Genomic DNA, 19,926 nt, shown 5'->3' with positions numbered 1-19,926 from the left:
CTGCTTTTAATTTCCAGAAATGATCATATATTCTTTATGAAACCTGCCGAGAGTCGACGCAGGCAGAGACGGAGTGCGGAGCGCATCGATGGAGGCCAGCGGTGGTTCGTGATAGTTGTCTCGGAGTGTAATGTGGTTTGGCACTTGTGCTTGCAGTCAGGAGGAGGTTCATGGCTGGATTTGCCTTGAGGGGCCGGATGGTTTCAGAATATAATTGCATAGATGCTCTCTGGTTTCTCTGGTTTCGCTGATTGCTGCGCTTAAGCCTTTTCCCTCCCATTTCTTTCAACTTCATTTTCCTCTCCTTGCACCTCCCTTCATCTTATCTGCCCAGAATCTGTTTCTTGTGTCCTGGTTTCTTCTGCTCTCTCTTCTATTGTTTATATTCTACCCTCATTGGGTTCTCTCTCTCTCTCTCTCTCTCTCTCTCTCTCTCTCTCTCTCTCTCTCTCTCTCTCTCTCTCTCTATTATGTTTTTTAATATTCCCAAATTAGATTTTTGATCACTGCTTTCTTTTCTTGCTGAACCTTACCCTAGTTTACTTCCTTGTTTTAAATCTTCTCCGGCGTCTTCTCTTTCCATCATTTTCAGTTTATTCTTAAATTCTTCCCTCTCCTCTGTTTTATTTTTTCTTTCCATGCTCTATTTTTATTTCTCCTCCTCTCTCATCACTTTCATGCTCCTTTCTCTTGTTTCCTCTTATCTCCTCCCTCCCTCTGTCAGCTTCTTTGCTTTCCTGTCCTCCCCTCTCGCCTTCTCCTGGTCTTTTTTTGCCTTTGTCCACATTTCTCTCCCTTCCTGCTTCCTTTCTCTGTTCTCCCTCTGTTTTTGTGCTTGCTGTTTTAGCATACTCTGCAGGGAGCACTCCTGCGATGCCAATTATATTGACTGAGGAAAGGGAGAAGGAGAAAGACGAAGGAGGAAGAGGAGGGAAGATTGGAAGACCTGTGCACGCACAAATGCTTACATTCATGCTGATGGGAAGAATGAATAAGGAGATTGGGTGGTGAGGGGGTGGGGGGGGTAAAAGGAAGAGAGAGGGATGATGAAAGAGAGCGAGAGCTGGGAGGAAGAGGACAGAGAGAAATTGGAGGAGAGCGAATCCGTCTGTGAGTGTAATAGTCTCCCGCTGCCGAACCCGGGGGAATTCACTGACTGCAGAGGGGAAGAGAGAGGCATAGATGGAGGGAGACGGAGGGAGGGAGGGACGGAGGGTGAGAGAGGTGGTGAGATCGCAGCAGAGGAGCAGATAGAGAGATACAGAGAGAGACGACAGGAAAAAGAAAAATGACTTCAGTCCTTTCCTCTCAGATCCCAGCTTGTTGCGCTCCACTCTAGGCAAATATGGTTCATGACGTTAAATATGATTCAGCTTCATCACCGACTTTATGAATGGAGGGTGAGAACTATATCACTGTTATGTTCTGCTGCCTCTGCTTGAGCTCAGCCTCCAGATCTACTTCTGCTTCTGAAGCCTGTGCAAGGCCCGTCTAGACAAGCAGATTGTTTGGATTTTAGAAAATCAGCTGCAGAGATTTTTTCCAGAGGCCAAAAGAATTTACTTTGGCTTTCAAGGAGATCAATAAAACGTCCCACAGCTGTCTATAACGGCTAATTATCTCATTTCTCTTGTGATCCATTCACTAATATCATTTACTTGTTTGTGCTTTCTGTTTGTAAACTTTTTTTAATCAATTTGAAATTCACTTGTTCCTTTCTTATACTTAACGTTTAAGTGTTTCTTATTTGACTATTATCATTTTCAAAACACTTTTATTGCAGATTATTCGTTTTCTACTGAAACAGTTTTACAAGTTGTAAAAAAATGTGAACCAAAATTGTTTCCATGGCAGTGGAGCAAAAAAAAAAAAAGAAAAAAAAAGCTGCTGTTCATGTGTGTTTGTTGGAGAGTTACACCTGCTGTTCCAGTTCTTTATAAATATCTACAGCACCATATTGGCACCCCTGATAAAGACGTGAGAAAAGCCTTAAAATAATCCAGTCCGGTTGAGCAGCAGCATATTCTCACTCTGATATATTGAGAAAAACCCAACTATATTTCTACTACACATATTCAGACAGAAACAATATATTTCATTAAATTCTTGAAACTTTAACATTCAGTTTTAAAGCTCATCAAAGTAAATTATAACTTCTAATTTGTAATCCAAGACTTCTTGTAAAACTGAGCTACAAATATGATGTGACACAGACGAACATTTCTTTAAACTACTCTTTGAAAATGGGAAAGGTAAAAAACATGCCACTAAAACAAGGAAGATGTGTGTTGGTCTTCATTAGTAAAGAAATAGCTTAATTAAAACAGCTGCTTGCTTGAGGTTGTCTGTGTGCAAGGTCAGAGGAATGAATTAAAAATTGAAAACAGCTGAGGCGCACGAGGTCAACAACATATAAACATATACAAAACCACAAAATACTTTTACTGCATTAAAAAAAGTATGAATGTAAACAAATTTTAGTCAACAAAAACAACCTGAACTCAAAAAAGAGTCTTGTTTAAATATAAAAGGAAAATCGCTGAACTCTGCTCGCTTCATATTGATCATGAACTTTGTTCATTTTCATTTTTTCCGTCTGCATAAGTCTCCGTCAGTATTTTTGGTTTTTATCGTTTATGTTCCTGCAGCTGTCAGGACCTCACAGTTGCAGGAATGAAGAATGGATCATCACTGGGTCTTTCAGCAGAATAATGATCCAAAGTATTTGGCCAAGTAAACACAGAAATGGATTACCAGGTACACATCAAGAATCTTAAAACACTTGCCATCTTAAGGCTCCCACACACTATTGCATTCTTCACTCCACGGAGGCCTATGTGAACTCGAAGTGGACTCGATGTAGACTCAAATCGGACGTCTGCTGGACTCTTCAGCCAATGTCTAGTCCTCAAGATACTGTCCAGCAACTTTTGAATGAATCCCTTCTCTAACACTCTTGAATCATATGGCTGAATTCCTTCATCAGTGCATCTTTCAGCTCTGCAGAGACCTGGTAACAAGCCAATCATTTGGCTCAGGTGTGCTGAGGAAGGATAGCAGCTCTCAAGGACTGAGATTCAGAAACCTTGCCCAGTGATGCTATAGCTCACAGGCAGAAAGGACTGGGGACTGATTACTGAATGGCAGACTAACTGACTCACAGCTGTCCAATAAAAAATATGCAGTGTGTAAAATATCAAACAGAAGCTGCTGTACACATTCAGCTTTGACAGCCTGTTTGTTGGATTGCCAAATTTGACACAGTTTCTCACAAGAAAAATGACAGCATCAGATGTTTCTGCGAGTACCTCCTCCTTAAATTCAAGCAAAAACACACTGTGGGAGCTGGCTGGGGCTTTTTGTTTTAAAATGTCAGTCAAACATTTTTTTCTTTTATCATGTCCAGCATCATGACATAGTGTTTCCTCGAAGCAGCAAAAGTATATAACAGCAGGCACTAAAACACAGCAGTAAAAGCACACACAAGCATAGCCATAAAAATTAAGACTTAGCAGCAAAAATAAAACTTTATGCTCCACTTGAGACATCACATTGATGTAGAAATGTTCAATAAAGACCTTCTAGAGAGAATACATGTGTTAATTTTTGTGAAATTAGCAGGACTGTTTTATTTGAAAGGAAGCTCCGAATGATTGTCAAATTGTGATTTCAAGAAGAGGATGAACTGAAGTAGATGATGGTCACGGATGATTGTCCAGTTCGCAATATTTTTGTGCATCTGACAAAGGCTCATAAAAGTGTCCCTTCGGGTGTTTTGTAGGGGGTGTTGCAGGAATATTTTGTAACAGGGATACTTTTAAAGGATAATCAATTTTTGTGCACCCTAAAGCAAAAGCTATATCCACATACTCAGCTTGTCAAGATTGTTCCCAGAGTAGTTTGGGACAGAAACGGCAGAATCCAAACCTGTTTGTGGTGTTCATGGGCAGGATGTCAATGCATAGCGACAAAGAGGAATGTTTCTGAACCTTTAGTGAAGTGGACCTGTTGGCATCTATAGCAGGAGTTTCCAAATCCAGATGTCCTGCAACTTTTAGATGAGTCGCTGCTTAAACACATCTAAGATCATTGGGTGAACTACACTGCATATTGAGGATGTGATTCAACCATTTGATTCAGGTGTGTTGGGCCAGGAACGCATCTAAAAGGTACATGTCACCGAACCTTGAGGCCTGGATTTGAAGACCCCTGGTCTAGAGCAAGCACCGGAGCGGAGCAGTTTACAGCTGAATGTTGTCTGACTGGGATCAGAGTGCAATCCTCTAAAGTGCATTCACACCAGCCTCGTTTAGTCTGTTTTAATTGAACTCCAGTTTGTTTGCCTAGAAAGGCCGGATTTCTAAGCAGGATGTGAATGCATAATCAAACTCTGATCCACCTGAAAACCTAGGTCTCAGTTCAGTTGAAGTGACCTCTGGTGTGGTTCGAATGCATATGTGAATGCTAAGAGTGAGTGCACTCTGGGAAAATACAGCAGGAGAAATTTTTTACCAAAGACAAAAGATAACTCCTGTAACCACTGATATCTGATGCCACTTCATTTTGTTTACATTTTGCAAAGAATGTTTTCATCAGAGGTTTTTTTGTCATTTCCTTCAGTGGTTCTTGGTCTAGCGCCACCACAGGCAGGAAGGGGAATAGACTGCTCAAAGGGTTTGGTTCGTTTAACACAGTGCAGTGTGAAAGCAAACCACACCAGATGACAATGTAACAAATATTGCACTTTTGGACCCCAATCAACCTGAGTCTATCAAACTGTCAGGTGTGAAAGCACCCTAAGTCTAAGGTAATTTTTCAGATTAATCTTTGTCTGAAGTAGATGAATTCAAACATCTTTGTGTTCATAAGAGATTGGTGGGAATGAATGAACATTGCATTGGAGCCTCGTCAACCATAATGCAGCCACAGGTTCAGTCTGTTGTGGTGAAGGAAGAGTGGATCCAAATAGTGAAGCTCTTGATTTCCTGTTCAGGATCTCACCTTTGGTCTTGAGATGGATAATAACCAAGAATTCAGTAAACATTGAACTTCTCCTGTTGGGTGGCCAGAGTCAGGACGAGAAGCTGCGTCATCCAGGTGAAGCTCAGCTTGAAGCTATGCATTGAAATGAGCCAGTAGAAGTAATTCTGGTATCTGAATTACTTTGAAACTCCATCTATAATGTGTTGATGGATGGATGGATGGATGGATGGATGGATGGATGGATGGATGGATGGATGGATGGATGGATGGATGGATGGATGGATGGATGGATGGGTTTCTTGGGCAATTCTATCAAGAAAATTAGAATATTTTATACCTCAAAAAATGTTCAGACATCAAGATTTTATGCTAGAGTAAGAAAGAGTGAGGAAACTGATCTGACAGATTGCCATGCATTTAAAGTTACGTAAGATGCAAATGTTTCCCATCTTTCTCAATGTCAAAAGCAACCAAAAAACCCTTTCATGCCAGGTTTAAAAGAAGTCATAGAAGAGAGCTGAAGAGAAAATTAGTTTCTCATCTGATCTGCAGTTCTTGTGACTCTGCAGAGGTAAACCTGCAAAATTGGGCTGTTTTTCATATTGTTTTCATAATCTCAGCTTGGTTTCCAGAGGGTTTTATAATGTCATCGAAGGGTACAGCATGCGGACACATCTGTCTGCTGTACATCCATCACACCATCTGGACTCGCATGAATGAAGACACAGTGGCGGTTGTTTGGGTTTCACTCAACTTTTTGCCTTTGCAACATGAATTTATGGCACACATTAGGGGCTGGATGATATATCCAAGTGTATTCCGCTTTTTTTATACAATGGTAGCAGAGTATCAGTCTGCTGCCTCCAATTCACAGCTACAGACAAAAAAAAGCATCCCGGAATACTTGCAGTAAGAGATTTCTCATTGCTTTAATTATTCAGCTGCAGGTTTGCAGACATCTGTATTCTTCAGGATCTAATATATTTCAGCCCTCAGTCCTCCTTAGCATCAGAGTAATGGGTCATCTGATCTTACTGAGATGTTAAGCGTTTTATGGTAGGAAATCACTTGCAGTGTTCTGTAATGCTCGGAGTGATGTTTCAGTGGATTCTCCACATTGCAGAGAATAAAATTTAAATTTTTTTCAGCATGCAGTGATGAATTTGGTTTGAATGAACCGTATGAATATATTACGGTAAGTAGCATCAAATGGATGTTACCTACATAGAGTTTTTTCAGGAATAATGATTTGAGGTTGTTGTTTTTTTCTCTGAGAGCACAAAAGATTATAAGTTACATAAATAATTCCTTGGCTGATAAGTGTTCAGTCTCTAATTTACTATATTTACTGTGATATTGCAGTCTTGTATTATCCTGTGTGGGAGTGCTCTTAGCACTGCTTCTTGCATTTTTAAAATCATTGTGGGTCAGGGGTCAATCTGTAAGCTTTCAGTAGATCTCCAGCTAAATGATTATTTAATTTAATCCTTATTTAATTTACTAGTGCTTAAATGATAGCAAGGTTGTGCTTTTGTTTTGTGCTTTTGCAAAAGTGCCTATTCCATACCTCTTGAATGTTTTCACATTTTATCACATTGTGTGGTAGACCAGCACACAGGAACACCTGATTATGAAGTAGGATGCAAAGGACACATGATTTATTTATGTTTCTTATTAATAAAAATGTAGAAACCGTAGCATATTGTTACTCCTCCAAGTAACATTGTGGTAAAGCCACCAAATTTCTGCTAGACTTGCGTTTTGTTTTTACCAGTTTTGAACATTTGAGATCAGATTTTAGGCCGTTTTTCATTACAATGTAGATCCAGCTCTGTCTGTTTGGACAAAATCATTTTCAAATTAGGTGCTAAATTAGATTAAGATGTGAGCTTTGACTGGTCCATTCTAACACAAGAATAACTTACACCGTTTCATTGTATTTCAGGCTGTAACTCTAGAGTTTTGCTTTGACCAAACTTATGGTTTTTCCAGTCTCTAACATACTTTCTTCCACTGCCCTACATTTAGAACCTTCCATCTTTCCATGAAGGCAGATCTGTTCCCTAAGAAAAGCATTCTCACAGCATGATGCAGCCACCACCAAGGCTCATAGTGAGGGTGGTGTATTCACAGCGATGTTTTTTTCAGATAATGGATGGAACAGTAGTTTGTGTTATATCCCATGCTTGATAAGTTGTTTCATAACCTAACCCTGCTTTGCATTTCATCACAATTTTATCCTGTCTGCTGAGCTTCTTGGTCTTCTTGAGGCTGTTTGTTCATGAAAGCTCTTCAATAAGCATCTGAAACCTTCAAAGAACATTTAAGCTGAGATTACACAGCACAAACAGGAACTTTAATGATTTAATTAAAATAATACATGGTAGAAATTGCACTAGATTTTGTTTAGGGATATCAAAGTAAATGTAGACTGCTGGTCCTAATGAAATTCATTAAAGTTTGTTGTGACCTGACAGGATTTAGAAACATTCAGGAAATATATGGTAAGTAGAGTACAAGGTGAGAGACGTGGTAGAGGCTGCCTGTTCCAGCCACTTGTACAATATAAATTATAAAGCAATGGCTTTATAGTTGGCGTCGATGGTTACCAGATGCTCTCAGGGCTGCCCCAGTTCTCTGACATATGAGGTTGTGACAGTTAAGACCACAAGGAGTGACCTCAATTAGTCAATTAGCCCACGAGAGGCGCCCCAACAATGTGCCGAGGCGCCCCGCCAGTCGCCATAAAAACCGATAAAACCGCCCCTGTCCAGCTTCTATTGTTTCACTATCTGCGTCTCTGCTGCCATTGTTGGAAACAAAAAGCCCTCCCCCGCCCCTCCTCATCTTCTTCATCGTTGCTCCCGTTGCCTTACTGTTCCATTGATCTCCTTCGTCTTGATTGGGAGTGACAAACCGTGGGGGCCATCTGAAAGGTTGCGTTCGTTAGGTCGCCGCTTGCTGCTGCGAGGCATACACACATTCCTGCAGATGATGGAGAAACAGGGGCGTTATGGCCACACTCAAGGAAGGACACACTTTCACAAAGTAGTCCCTTGAGAAGAACAAAAACATGTCTGGGGAGGAGTGTTTCCGTGTACTTACACACATTTTCGATGGAGGGGAAGCAGATCTTGCACAGCACGGCGCTCAGCACACACTCTGGAAACTTTGGTCCGCATTTACATTTCTGCTTCTCCCAGCTCTGCTCCGTCTTACTGTGCAGTTTCTACGTTGACACACAAAACATGCACGGTCTCCCATCCACCCAACGTGCGCTCCTGTCAAGAAACCCTTCTTGGTTCTTTCATGTGTTGTTGCTGAGCAGTCAACAACGGGGGGAGTGAAACAAGAAGAAAGTGAGAAGAAGGTCTGCCTGAAACAAAAGAAAAAAGGAGCATCCAGTCTCATGTAACTCCGCAGCAATTACATGTCGAAAAGAGAGAACACATTTTTTTAGTGAGTTTGAGTGGAAACAGTCTGACAGGAGGGATGACTTGAAACCAAAGAAACAAGCTTCAAAGGCATCTGCAAGTTTTCATGATTTGTAGCAAGTTTGTATCAGAGCAGGTTTCAAATGATGCTCTAATTTTGTAGGGAAAAAATTTGAAGAACTTCAATCACATTTTTTGATCCAATCTAAACTGGTGGTGTTTTTGAAGAGAGCGGATTGAAACTATAAAATATTTTTCTGTAAATATGAGGTACTCAAACACTCAATCTCTCTGTTAAATATCTAGCCATCTTTGAAAGGATACATGCTAATCCATCTTTTAAATGTGAGAGGGAAGGACAAACTGGCTATTTTTGTCTTTGTTTGAAGCACACAGGCTGCTTAAAGTGTATGCTCTGAGTCTACAGTAAGCATAAAAGGATTTTCATGCCATGCTTGCATGATCAGATTTGCACAACAGTAATCCAGGGTTGAGTTTGAGGACAGCGTCTTAAAGAGAGCCAAGACAACTTTATGGTTAGCCAAAACTGTTCTGCTTTTTAGGTTCTGTTCATGTGCAGTGAAATAATCCTTAAATTTAATACACTTTTCACTCTCAAAAATAAATTCCACAATAACAGTGTGGTATAAATCATTTCTAAGAGTTAAGACGTTAAGTATGCATTTAAGGTTGTCTCTCTTAAAAAATATTCTTTGGGTAATCTGGGAGGCAACCTTTACTTCAAAATCCAGTTTTAAACTCTGTTGATTTATTCCTTGAACTCATCCTGGATATTGAACAGGCCATGTGTGGCGACTCACTAGTTATTCCTTGTGGCAAAGTTGAGCCATTAACCCTCCTCACCCCATCGCTTCTCATTTTAAAGGCCTCTCCTGATTGAAAGTCTGCCGTTCTGTTCCGATGTAATTTTATCCATTTTCGCTGTTTTCCCATGAGGAGCCTTCTGTCTGTTTGTCGGCAGGGACCCGGAAAGCAACAATGACGGAGACCGGGGTTACGGTGTGTGCCTGTGCTAGTGTACCTGTGGGCACCGAGGGCAAATCCATTTCTTAGGTCAAGCTTCAGGTCATCCCTGTTGCCCCGGAAACCTTGTTCTGGCAGGGTTGCTTGGCAACAGCCCTCCTTTGTTCAAAAATGTTTTAATTTGAGGCATATCTTGCCTCGTAACCCCGCGGCTTACTGGCTCATCCCCCTGTCTCTGGATGTCTCAGTCCTTCTTCCCCTCCTTTGTGTTCCTCACCCTCAGGTCTCTCACCCTTTCATAATCTCGGCCATATCCCGGGCATCGAGGGCCCAATCCATCCTACAGCTGTTCTGAAAGGCTTAGAAGCGGTTTGGTGTCTGTATGAAGGTGCAGGATGAGACTTTCTGCAAGGAGTCTGTGTGCTCATTTATCTCTTCACGTGAAATATAACTTTATATGCAGTGCATTTGGAAGGTTTTCAGACAATTGAGTTTTTTTTATTTTTTTTTTAGGCCTTTTCTTAGATTACAGCCTCACCATAAAAGGAGTAGATGAGTTTTATGGTTTAAATCCAGAATCGATTAATCTGCAGACATTAGGTTGTAAAATGATTTCCTGAGTCACATTGGTGAGTAGAGTACATGCACATCTGCAGTGTGCTGCTCTACATCACTGTACTCAGGATGAGGGATCGCCGCAAAGTCAGCGCCTCAGTGCAGCCGCCTGGGCTTCCTTAGATACATAACTTGGTACCAGATGGCATTACATGATGATGGGACTTGACTGTATTGTATTATGGTGATAATTTTAGACTGGTCAGTAAGGAAGAGAAAGCTTTGCTGCTGCGCTTCTAATGCTGTGGAACAACCTTCTTCTTTTAAAGAAGTACTCCTCCTCTAAGGAAGTATTGAAATCATAACTTAAAGCGGGAGGAGAGTTTATGTAAAATCAACTCTTTGAGCTTTATGTGATGTCATCATGTTATTCCCTCATAATGCTGCTTTGGTTTTTTTGTCATGCATGTTTGAGGAATCCTTCAATCGGTTGTGCATAAACACTTGAGCTGCCTATTTCCACACAGCTCCTCCTTGAGGCTCCTCTCCCCATTACGCCCCACCCAGCTCCTTCAGACTAGCAGCAGCAGCAATTAGCGAACACCTGATGGAACTGTGTGTGTGCTGAATGGCTGACATATTAAAGGCGGACTGTTGGAAAGAGCATACACTTCTTAAAGAGACAGAGGCCTAATTTTAAGGTGTCAAATTATGAAATAATTTTATTTAAGTCGTGCTTGATTTACGTAGTATATGTGGCTGAAAAGTACATAGTACCATCACTTTAAGTAATCTTCCTGCCTTTCAAAAGCAAATAATGATTTTACATTTTAGGTCATTTAAGTTTTAACCTCATGCTTTTAGTAGCTCTTCATTTCATTGAGTTTTTTTTGGTATGTCTATAAGTGTCACTGTAAAGCATTTTAAAGCTGTTTTTAAACATGTTTTGTTGATAAAGTTGTTTTATTATAACAACTGCTGTTGAATTGGAATATTTAATTAAATATTAACTTTATGGCTGGGCTGACTGGATAACTTTAAATCAAATCTGCTTGCTTTATAAAGTGCATTGATTTGACATTTGTTTGTGAATTGGTGATGCATAAATAAACTGAACTGAATTGAAATATGTAATCTAAGAATGCGTATTCAAAGCTGTGCGTTTTCAGAGTTGGTCTCCGACAGCAGCGGTCTGTTTATGGGAGCGTTCAGTTAGTCAGCTCGCCGCCTAAAGTCGTTGTTTCTTCTGTTCACAGCTGCACGGCAGCAGCTTGGAGGATCTTTCTGGCAAAATAACATCACCATCTCTGTAGGGATGTTATTAATGAGAAGATGCTCATCTCTCCATGTCATCCATTAACTCTGCTGGAAATTGCGGCCAAATAGTTCAAACTTCATTTCATCAGATCACACTCTGTTTTTCTCTTTGCCCTGCAGTCCTTGTAATGAAGAGAGCTTCATTACTGGGTCTATTTGTATTTAAGTCACTGTTTAGCACTTTAAAAACACTTTTTGCACTTTATTAACAAGCACTTTATTTAGCATTGCACTTTAAGCAGAGATTTGCACATAAACAACAATTTGCACACGAGAAGTTTTAATTGTATTTATTGAATATTTTAGTAATTAGCATGTAGCCTTTTGTTCTGGGCTCTGCACAGCTGCTCCTCATTGGAAAGAGAGGTGGTTGCCTGTGGAGGGAGGATAATTGTTACTCAGAGCAAGGAGCTACTGGTGGGTAAAACTGAGCAAAGGTTTGTGCAATATCTGTTAGGTGTGGAGTGCTGATAATGAGTGACTCACCTGTCTTTTCTGTGTCCGCTCCAGGGTGTTTGGACAAATACAACCCCGGGGGTCCAGACACCATTTATAGGTTCGGGAGAGGCCATTGAAAAGTGTGGGGAGATAATTGTTTATGGGTTTTTTGTGGTGTTTCATTTGGTGTAAGAAAAAATATAAAATATTTATAAAAAGTAAATTTAAATGTTTATATTTAATAAATTGTAGTTTATTTAAATAGGTGGAGATTTGTTAAGGGAGATCCCCCTGTGAATTGGAGGTGGTTGGGTCCAGCACAGCTGAGACTATTTAAGCCTGTGGTTTCACCTGTGTGAGGAGAGAAAAAGGATTGTGATTGAGTGTGTGTTGATGCTGGGAAGAGAATAAACCAACTGCTGTTTCCACCTGACTCTACCTCTTGAAGTCTTCTTCACCGTAAAATCCAACCGCAAACGGCCGCCCTGTTACAAGTGGTGTCAGAAGTGTGTCAGTCATGCCACGGTGAGAAGATGATGACCAGAAGTGGTAAAAAGCCAGGCCAAGAAGGAGAGCCTGATGAAGGAGCTGGAGCTTCCTGTGAAATGGAGGCCATGGCAGCGACCAACCCTGAAGATAAGTTGGAGGAACTGGCGGTGATGGTGAAATCTATTATGCGGTCTCAAGTGGCTAGAGACCTGAAGATTGATAAAGATTTTTCCCGCCAGGAACAAAGGTGGAAGAGCATACAGCATCAATTTCAACAAATGCAGCTTCAAGTGCATGCTGTATTGGACAAACCTGAGGTATCAGGAACACAAGCTCGACCCAGGACATCTGAAGCACATGCAGGTGAATCAGAAGAATCTGATGGTGGTGATGTCCAGGTGGCTCATGGTTCCAGGTCCATAATTGAACCAAGATTTCTTCCGTTATCCACTGATGACGACATTGAGCATTTTCTGACGACGTTCGAGAGGATGGCCCAGGTGTGTCGGTGGCCTAGAGATGAGTGGGCGGTTCGTCTTGTCCCTCTGTTGACCGGCAAGGCCCGCACAGCCTACGTTCTAATGGATATGGCTGACTCTGAAAACTATGACAAAGTGAAAGAGGCAATTCTGGCAAAATATGAAATCACTGCTGACACTTATCGACGCCGCTTCAGATCCCTGAAGATTGAATCAGGTGAGACGCCACGTGAACTTTATGTGCGATTGAAAGACTTGTTTTCAAGATGGATTAAACCTGATAAATCTACTGTGGAAGAAATATCTGAGCAGATAATTCTGGAGCAGTTTTTAAGGATGGTTAATCCAGAGTTGGAGGTCTGGATACGAGAGCGTGACCCAAAGACGGCAAAAGAAGCAGCTACTCTTGCAGAGGTCTTCACATCAGCCAGGAAGGGGAGCAAGAGCGTTTATTTTGGCCGAGAGACTCACTATGCCCAATCAAGTAAGTCCACTGGGGGTGAACAGGGCTCTGGTCAAAGTCAGGCTAGAAATGTTTCTAGTTTAAAGCAGTTCCCTTCCCAAAGACCCCCCAATGTTAAAAAGCCATTTGTCAAGTCTTCAGTCCAAGATATTAGATGTTATAACTGTAATGGCTTTGGTCATACACAACATTTCTGCCCTGCCCTTAAATCAAAGCCATCACTTATGTGTTCTGTTCCAAGACCAGCTATGGATGTTGTGGAAAAGAAAGTTTGCACTGTTTCTGTTCTAGTTAATGGGCAGAAAGAAGAAGCTTTGCTTGATTCTGGGTGCTTTCAATCTCTAGTGCATGCTAGCTTAATTTCAGCAGAAAAGCTAAGTGGGGTGGGGGTTAAAATAAGTTGTGTACATGGAGATGAACATGTCTACCCTACTGCTGAGGTGTATTTGACAGTGGGAGGTCAAACATACTTGGTACAGGTAGCTGTAGTTCCCTCTTTGCCATTCACAGTTATACTTGGTAATGATATACCCACTCTCTTTGACCTTATCCACCAGTCAGACTATGAACCCCAAGTTCTTACCAACAGAGATGCCCAGAACTCGTGTCCTAAAACGGATATTCCAGTAGAACCATTGAAACCTTGTAATGTAGTAACAAGAGCGCAAAGTTCAAAGACTGTGTTAGAAGAGTTGCCCTTTTTTGGGGAGTCTTTAGAAGCAGAACCGGGAAGAACAAAAAAGTCAAAAGCTCAGAAAAGAAGGGAGAAGTTCAAAGGCTCAGGTGATGAAGAGACGGCACAATTATCTAAGCCAGATAACTTCTTTGAGTTTGACATTCCCTCAGATTTGGGTGCACTCCAGAGAGCTGATTCTACACTAAAACCTTGGTTTGAAAAGGTAACTGGGGTGGGGGGAACTCATCAGGGTCAGTTAGACTTCCTAGAAGATGCAGTTTACGTTATTAAAGGAGGCATTTTGTATCAGAAGAAGGGACAGTGTGGAGCATTAGCCCTTCCACAACAGTTCAGACACAAAGTTATGGAGCTGGGTCACTCAATTCCATGGGCAGGTCATATGGCTTTTTATAAGACACTGAGTAGAATCAGCAGCCGTTTTGTCTGGCCGGGAATGTATACCCAGATTTCTAAATTTTGTAGTTCTTGTGAAAAATGTCAGTTGACTTCAGGCAAAGGAGTAGCTCGAGCCCAACTACAACCACTGCCAATTATTGAGACACCTTTTGAAAGGCTGGGCATGGATATTGTGGGCCCATTAGAAAGGAGCTCTACAGGTCACCGTTACATATTGGTGATATGTGACTATGCTACACGGTACCCTGAAGCTTTTCCTCTCAGATCCATTAAAGCCCGACAGGTTGCTAATTGTCTCCTGCAGCTTTTCTCTAGAGTAGGAATACCTAGAGAAATTCTCACAGATTGTGGGACAAACTTTTTGTCTAAACTGTTGCAGCAGGTTTATAAATTATTAGGGATTAAGGGACTTAAGACCACCCCTTACCACCCCCAAACGGACGGGCTAGTGGAAAGATATAATCAGACTCTCAAAAATATGCTGCGCAAGTTTGTCTCTGACACAGGTGCCGACTGGGACCAATGGCTACCGTACCTGTTATTTGCTTACCGAGAGGTCCCACAAGTGTCTACAGGTTTTTCACCCTTTGAACTATTGTATGGGCGTCAAGTGAGAGGTCCATTGGATCTACTGAAGGACTGTTGGGAAGACGCTACACCAGAGGGTGAAAACATTGCAGCATATGTCATCAATATGAGGGAGCGATTGCAGGAAATGGCATCTTTTGCTCAGGACAACATGAAAGCAGCTCAACAACATCAAAAGAGATGGTACGATCAGAAGGCTAGAGACAGAGTCTTCCTTCCAGGTCAGAAGGTTCTTTTATTGCTTCCTACCAGCGACAACAAGTTGCTGACAAAATGGCATGGACCATATGAGATCACCAAACAAGTGAGTAAAGTGGTTTATGAACTGTACATGCCAGAAAGGGCTAAGAAGCATCAGACCTTTCATGTCAACTTGTTGAAAGAGTTCCACAGCCAACAAGAGCCAGTGCACCAGGAGTTATTTGTGAGAGCAGTTAAGGATGAGGAGGTGACTGAGAAATTTTTTCCAACTAACATGTCAGACTGTGCTTTGGTTGACATTTCTCATCTGTCCCCTACTGAGCAGGAAAAAGTCAAACCTCTCTTGGATCCTCAGCTCTTTCAAGAAGTTCCAGGATTTACATCACTGGTTCAACATAAGATTCGGGTTAAAGAAGATGTGCCGAGTCGTCAAAAGAGCTATCGCATACCAGAGCGGTTGATTCCAGTACTGGAAAAAGAAATAAAACTGATGTTGGATTTAGGGATAATTGAAGAATCTAGTAGTGAATGGTGCAGCCCGATTGTGCTAGTACCAAAGAAAGATGGCTCCCTTAGATTTTGCATAGACTTTAGAAATTTAAATGCTGTGTCCAATTTTGACCCGTACCCAATGCCCAGGGTTGACGACCTACTGGAGAAAGTCGGTTCGGCAAGCTACATCACAACGCTGGATTTGTGCAAAGGATACTGGCAAGTGGCTTTGGCACCAGAAGCAAGAGAGCTGACCGCCTTCAAAACTCCTTTTGGTATGTACCAGTTTAGAGTCATGCCTTTTGGGCTCCAGGGTGCGCCAGCAACATTCCAACGTTTAATGGATCATGTGCTGAGAGATGTTTCAGAATTTTCTGCAGCATATTTGGATGATGTTGTGGTGTATAGCCAGTCCTGGGAGGAGCATCTGATTCACCTACAGGAGGTGCTACACCGCATCAGATTGGCTGGACTGACAATTAACCCAAAGAAGTGTGCTGTAGCCCAGAGAGAGGTGGAGTATTTGGGTTTTGTCATTGGGTTTGGAAAAATAAAGCCTCAAGTGGGGAAAATGGATGCAATCCAGTCCTTCCCAGTTCCAACTACAAAAAGGAAGGTGAGAGGATTTCTGGGTTTGGTGGGCTGGTACCGGAAATTTATACCTTCTTTTGCAGAACGATCAGCTGTATTGAACCATCTAACAAAGGGTGCAGCCCCCAACAAAGTGTGCTGGACAGAAGACTGTGATCGAGCATTCAAGGACCTCAAGCAAGCAGTATGTACTCATCCAGTTCTACACACACCAGACTTCACTAAGCCATTCATCTTGCAAACAGACGCTTCAGGGGTGGGACTTGGAGCTGTTCTTCAACAAGAGGTGGACGGTGAAAGAAGACCTGTGGTGTTTCTGAGTCGGAAACTGCTGGATAGAGAGACAAGATATTCAACCGTGGAAAAGGAGTGTTTGGCCATGAAGTGGGCTATTGAGGCCCTCAGGTATTATCTTTTAGGACGTCACTTTATTTTAGAGACTGACCATCGTGCCCTCCAATGGCTAAGACGAATGAGGGATGCCAACGCCCGAATCGCTGGATGGTACCTGGCGCTGCAGCCATTTGACTTCACGGTCCAGTACAAGCCAGGGAAGTCTAATGTGGTTGCTGACGGTTTATCCAGAATGTCAGAGGACTGAGGTACTCTTAAGAGAGGAGGGAGGAAATGTAATGAAGAGAGCTTCATTACTGGGTCTATTTGTATTTAAGTCACTGTTTAGCACTTTAAAAACACTTTTTGCACTTTATTAACAAGCACTTTATTTAGCATTGCACTTTAAGCAGAGATTTGCACATAAACAACAATTTGCACACGAGAAGTTTTAATTGTATTTATTGAATATTTTAGTAATTAGCATGTAGCCTTTTGTTCTGGGCTCTGCACAGCTGCTCCTCATTGGAAAGAGAGGTGGTTGCCTGTGGAGGGAGGATAATTGTTACTCAGAGCAAGGAGCTACTGGTGGGTAAAACTGAGCAAAGGTTTGTGCAATATCTGTTAGGTGTGGAGTGCTGATAATGAGTGACTCACCTGTCTTTTCTGTGTCCGCTCCAGGGTGTTTGGACAAATACAACCCCGGGGGTCCAGACACCATTTATAGGTTCGGGAGAGGCCATTGAAAAGTGTGGGGAGATAATTGTTTATGGGTTTTTTGTGGTGTTTCATTTGGTGTAAGAAAAAATATAAAATATTTATAAAAAGTAAATTTAAATGTTTATATTTAATAAATTGTAGTTTATTTAAATAGGTGGAGATTTGTTAAGGGAGATCCCCCTGTGAATTGGAGGTGGTTGGGTCCAGCACAGCTGAGACTATTTAAGCCTGTGGTTTCACCTGTGTGAGGAGAGAAAAAGGATTGTGATTGAGTGTGTGTTGATGCTGGGAAGAGAATAAACCAACTGCTGTTTCCACCTGACTCTACCTCTTGAAGTCTTCTTCACCGTAAAATCCAACCGCAAACGGCCGCCCTGTTACAGTCCTTCAGGTGACTTTTGGCAAACACCTTGTTGACACAGTCCCACCATGACGGTCTGCAGACAGTTTTCTCAACATCATGTTTTCACTTCAAGATACACAATTAACTGTGAGCCCTTCCTTAGGCAGGTGTGGGCATCTTTTAATCATCCTCGTCTTTCACTGAATTCAGTAAGGCACAGATGGACTCCTTTCAAGTGTTTGAAGCATTTCAAGGAGCAGTGGAGCAGAATGCATAGGCCACAGCTTAGTTTTGTCATAACAAAAGGTCTGCAGAGCGTCACATCAAAGTGTAAAATAACCGCATTGGCCCAAAGGAAAAAGCCTGAAAGATTCAAGACTTTCTGTCTGAACATTGCACACGTTGATGTGTAACTTTGTACAATATGATGACAGCTGTGAACCAAGACAAGACGAATACAATTCTCAATGCATTAAGTTTGAGTAAAATATCACAGATTTTAAATGAAAATGTGTAACTTGATGTAATTTCGTTTTTCAAATCATAAAAACGACAATTAGATACTGATTACTGATCACAGTTCTATACATGTTTTCTATACAGCATATTAGGTTTTTTTTTAAGTTTCAAGCAAAACATTTTGACTGGATTCTTGCTAAATTTAGTCTTTGTTTTTAAATAAATGTTTTTATTGTTAATTGTCTGTTCTTCAAAGAGTAGCGAGGAGTTAACTCTTTTTGGTTGGGCTATTATTCAAACTGTTTGCTCAGGAAGTTGAGCTGCAGCCAGCAGCTTAATAATCAATGTTGGTAATTATTGACTTATACTTTATGCATAAAACACATTTAAATATTGAGTGCAGGACAAAACCATTTTCTTATGGGCTCAGATGCACAAAAAAAGATACGTCTCTTTGAAAAATCTCTGCTTTGGGAGTCAGAAATAGTCAGATTTTCCCACCAGAAGTTTTGTTTTTAATGAGATAAGATGAGCAAACTGAGCAGATATGCTGTCAAACATAATAATATAATTATTTTAACTGTAACATTTAAACAGTTTCTTCTTAGGACAGGGTTGCCGTTGATAAAGCACTCTGTGACCGTTTTGAAGGATTTGAATTTCAACTCGGCAACAGGAGAGAAATCAGTGCTGTGATTCAGCATCAGCATTGATTTGGATGCTTTTCTTTTATTAAATCAATATTCTCTCACATTAGTAGTTATGGACAGAGGTCAATCACCACACCTCTGTTATGTGTGAAAGTGTTAAAAAGCAAATTGTATGCTGCACTGTGTTCAATTAATCTCAGAAGCTGGAACTCAGATCTACTTTCTATCTAAATGCACAGCAGAAAAGCAGAAATTTCAGCTTCCCAATACAAACATAATGAACAAACCATTAGGGTTTTCATGGACAAATGTCTAATCAGAGGTTGTTTTGATTGGAAACCTTTAGAAAACAATTTGCGGAAGCAGTAATTTTATCAGAATGTAATTAAATTGAAACATAGACTTTGATAATAAATTATCACCCAGTCTGCACATTTGTTTTATGCTAATCTAATATTGTGTGAGTCTGATTGCTGTTTGTGAAGTTGGTTGTTTATGGAGGGGCAGACAGAGCAGGTTCTCAGGCTCCTGATTGCAAGTTCAGAGATCTTTGTCAAAAGGGCAGACTTCTGGTAATTGACTACTCATTTCTTTAAGAGGTCTATTGGCAGAGGCACTCAGTGCATTTGCCAAGACATTAAAGATTTCACTCTTTATTTTCTTGTGTTTGTGTGTGTGTATGTGCACATCTTTGAGTGTGAGGGTACAGATGGAGAGATAAAGCTCGCTTTTCCTTTTTGTTATCAAATGATGATTTCTGATGGTTGAGGTTCTTTTGAAGTGGGCTTGCTTACTGGTGCAGAAAAGAGCTCCTCGCAGTCAGTCTGTAGCCAATTCATTTTGATTCTGAAGGTGCTCAGTTGGCACAGCTGCAGGAAAGTGAACAAAATTACCAAAGGGCTTTGCACTGTATTCTAATATAAGGAGGAAACACTGCCAAGATGTCTGCTGAGATATATACGGTACAGGAAAAAGTAGCTGACCGCTCGGCTTTCCATTCATTTGCTTATCTAAGGTGATATTTGCACAGGATGCAAAACAGTGGGCCGCTAACTGCATTAAAGCAAATAAACTGAGCTGCATATCATTACCAAATGGTGGCAGCATCTGTTATGGATGCAATTTAGTAGAAGAAGCAATTGTCCTACCAATAAAGCAAACCTTGCAATTAAATAACTCAAGCAAACCTGAAAGAGAAAGAAAAGCACGATACGTTTTTCAGGTATTACTTTCATCTCATGGGAAATTGAGGATATTACTTCATAGCTAGGAAGATGCTCATTAGTTTCATGACTTTACCGTGTGCTGGCTCAG

At 41.2% G+C, this 19,926-nt stretch overlaps 2 protein-coding genes and 1 long non-coding RNA gene across 6 annotated transcripts in view; 2 read left to right on the top strand and 1 right to left on the bottom strand.

Annotated features, from left to right (window-relative positions):
- The window catches only part of cadm3 (cell adhesion molecule 3), a 150,825-nt gene that overhangs the window by 31,675 nt on the left and 99,224 nt on the right, over positions 1–19,926 (top strand). The gene's annotated exons all lie outside the window — the stretch shown is intronic.
- On the top strand, positions 12,077–16,708 carry LOC148154550 (uncharacterized). The gene is made up of 3 exons (XM_088014761.1): positions 12,077–14,139; positions 15,664–15,791; positions 16,545–16,708. Exons 1-3 carry the CDS (start codon positions 12,245–12,247, stop codon positions 16,706–16,708), a joined length of 2,187 nt encoding a protein of 728 aa, XP_087870887.1. The 5' UTR covers positions 12,077–12,244.
- On the bottom strand, positions 16,875–17,539 carry LOC148154549 (uncharacterized). Its single transcript, XR_015765900.1, has 2 exons — positions 17,489–17,539; positions 16,875–17,400 (listed from the first exon to the last, which is right to left on the bottom strand). It is a non-coding gene; the product is annotated as an uncharacterized LOC148154549 (long non-coding RNA).

Source organism: Poecilia mexicana, unplaced genomic scaffold (assembly GCF_051168715.1).
Source record: "Poecilia mexicana isolate PSO_F unplaced genomic scaffold, ASM5116871v1 scaffold_17, whole genome shotgun sequence".
Classification (NCBI taxonomy): domain Eukaryota; kingdom Metazoa; phylum Chordata; class Actinopteri; order Cyprinodontiformes; family Poeciliidae; genus Poecilia; species Poecilia mexicana.
This window is presented reverse-complemented; position numbering and strand designations above follow the sequence as displayed.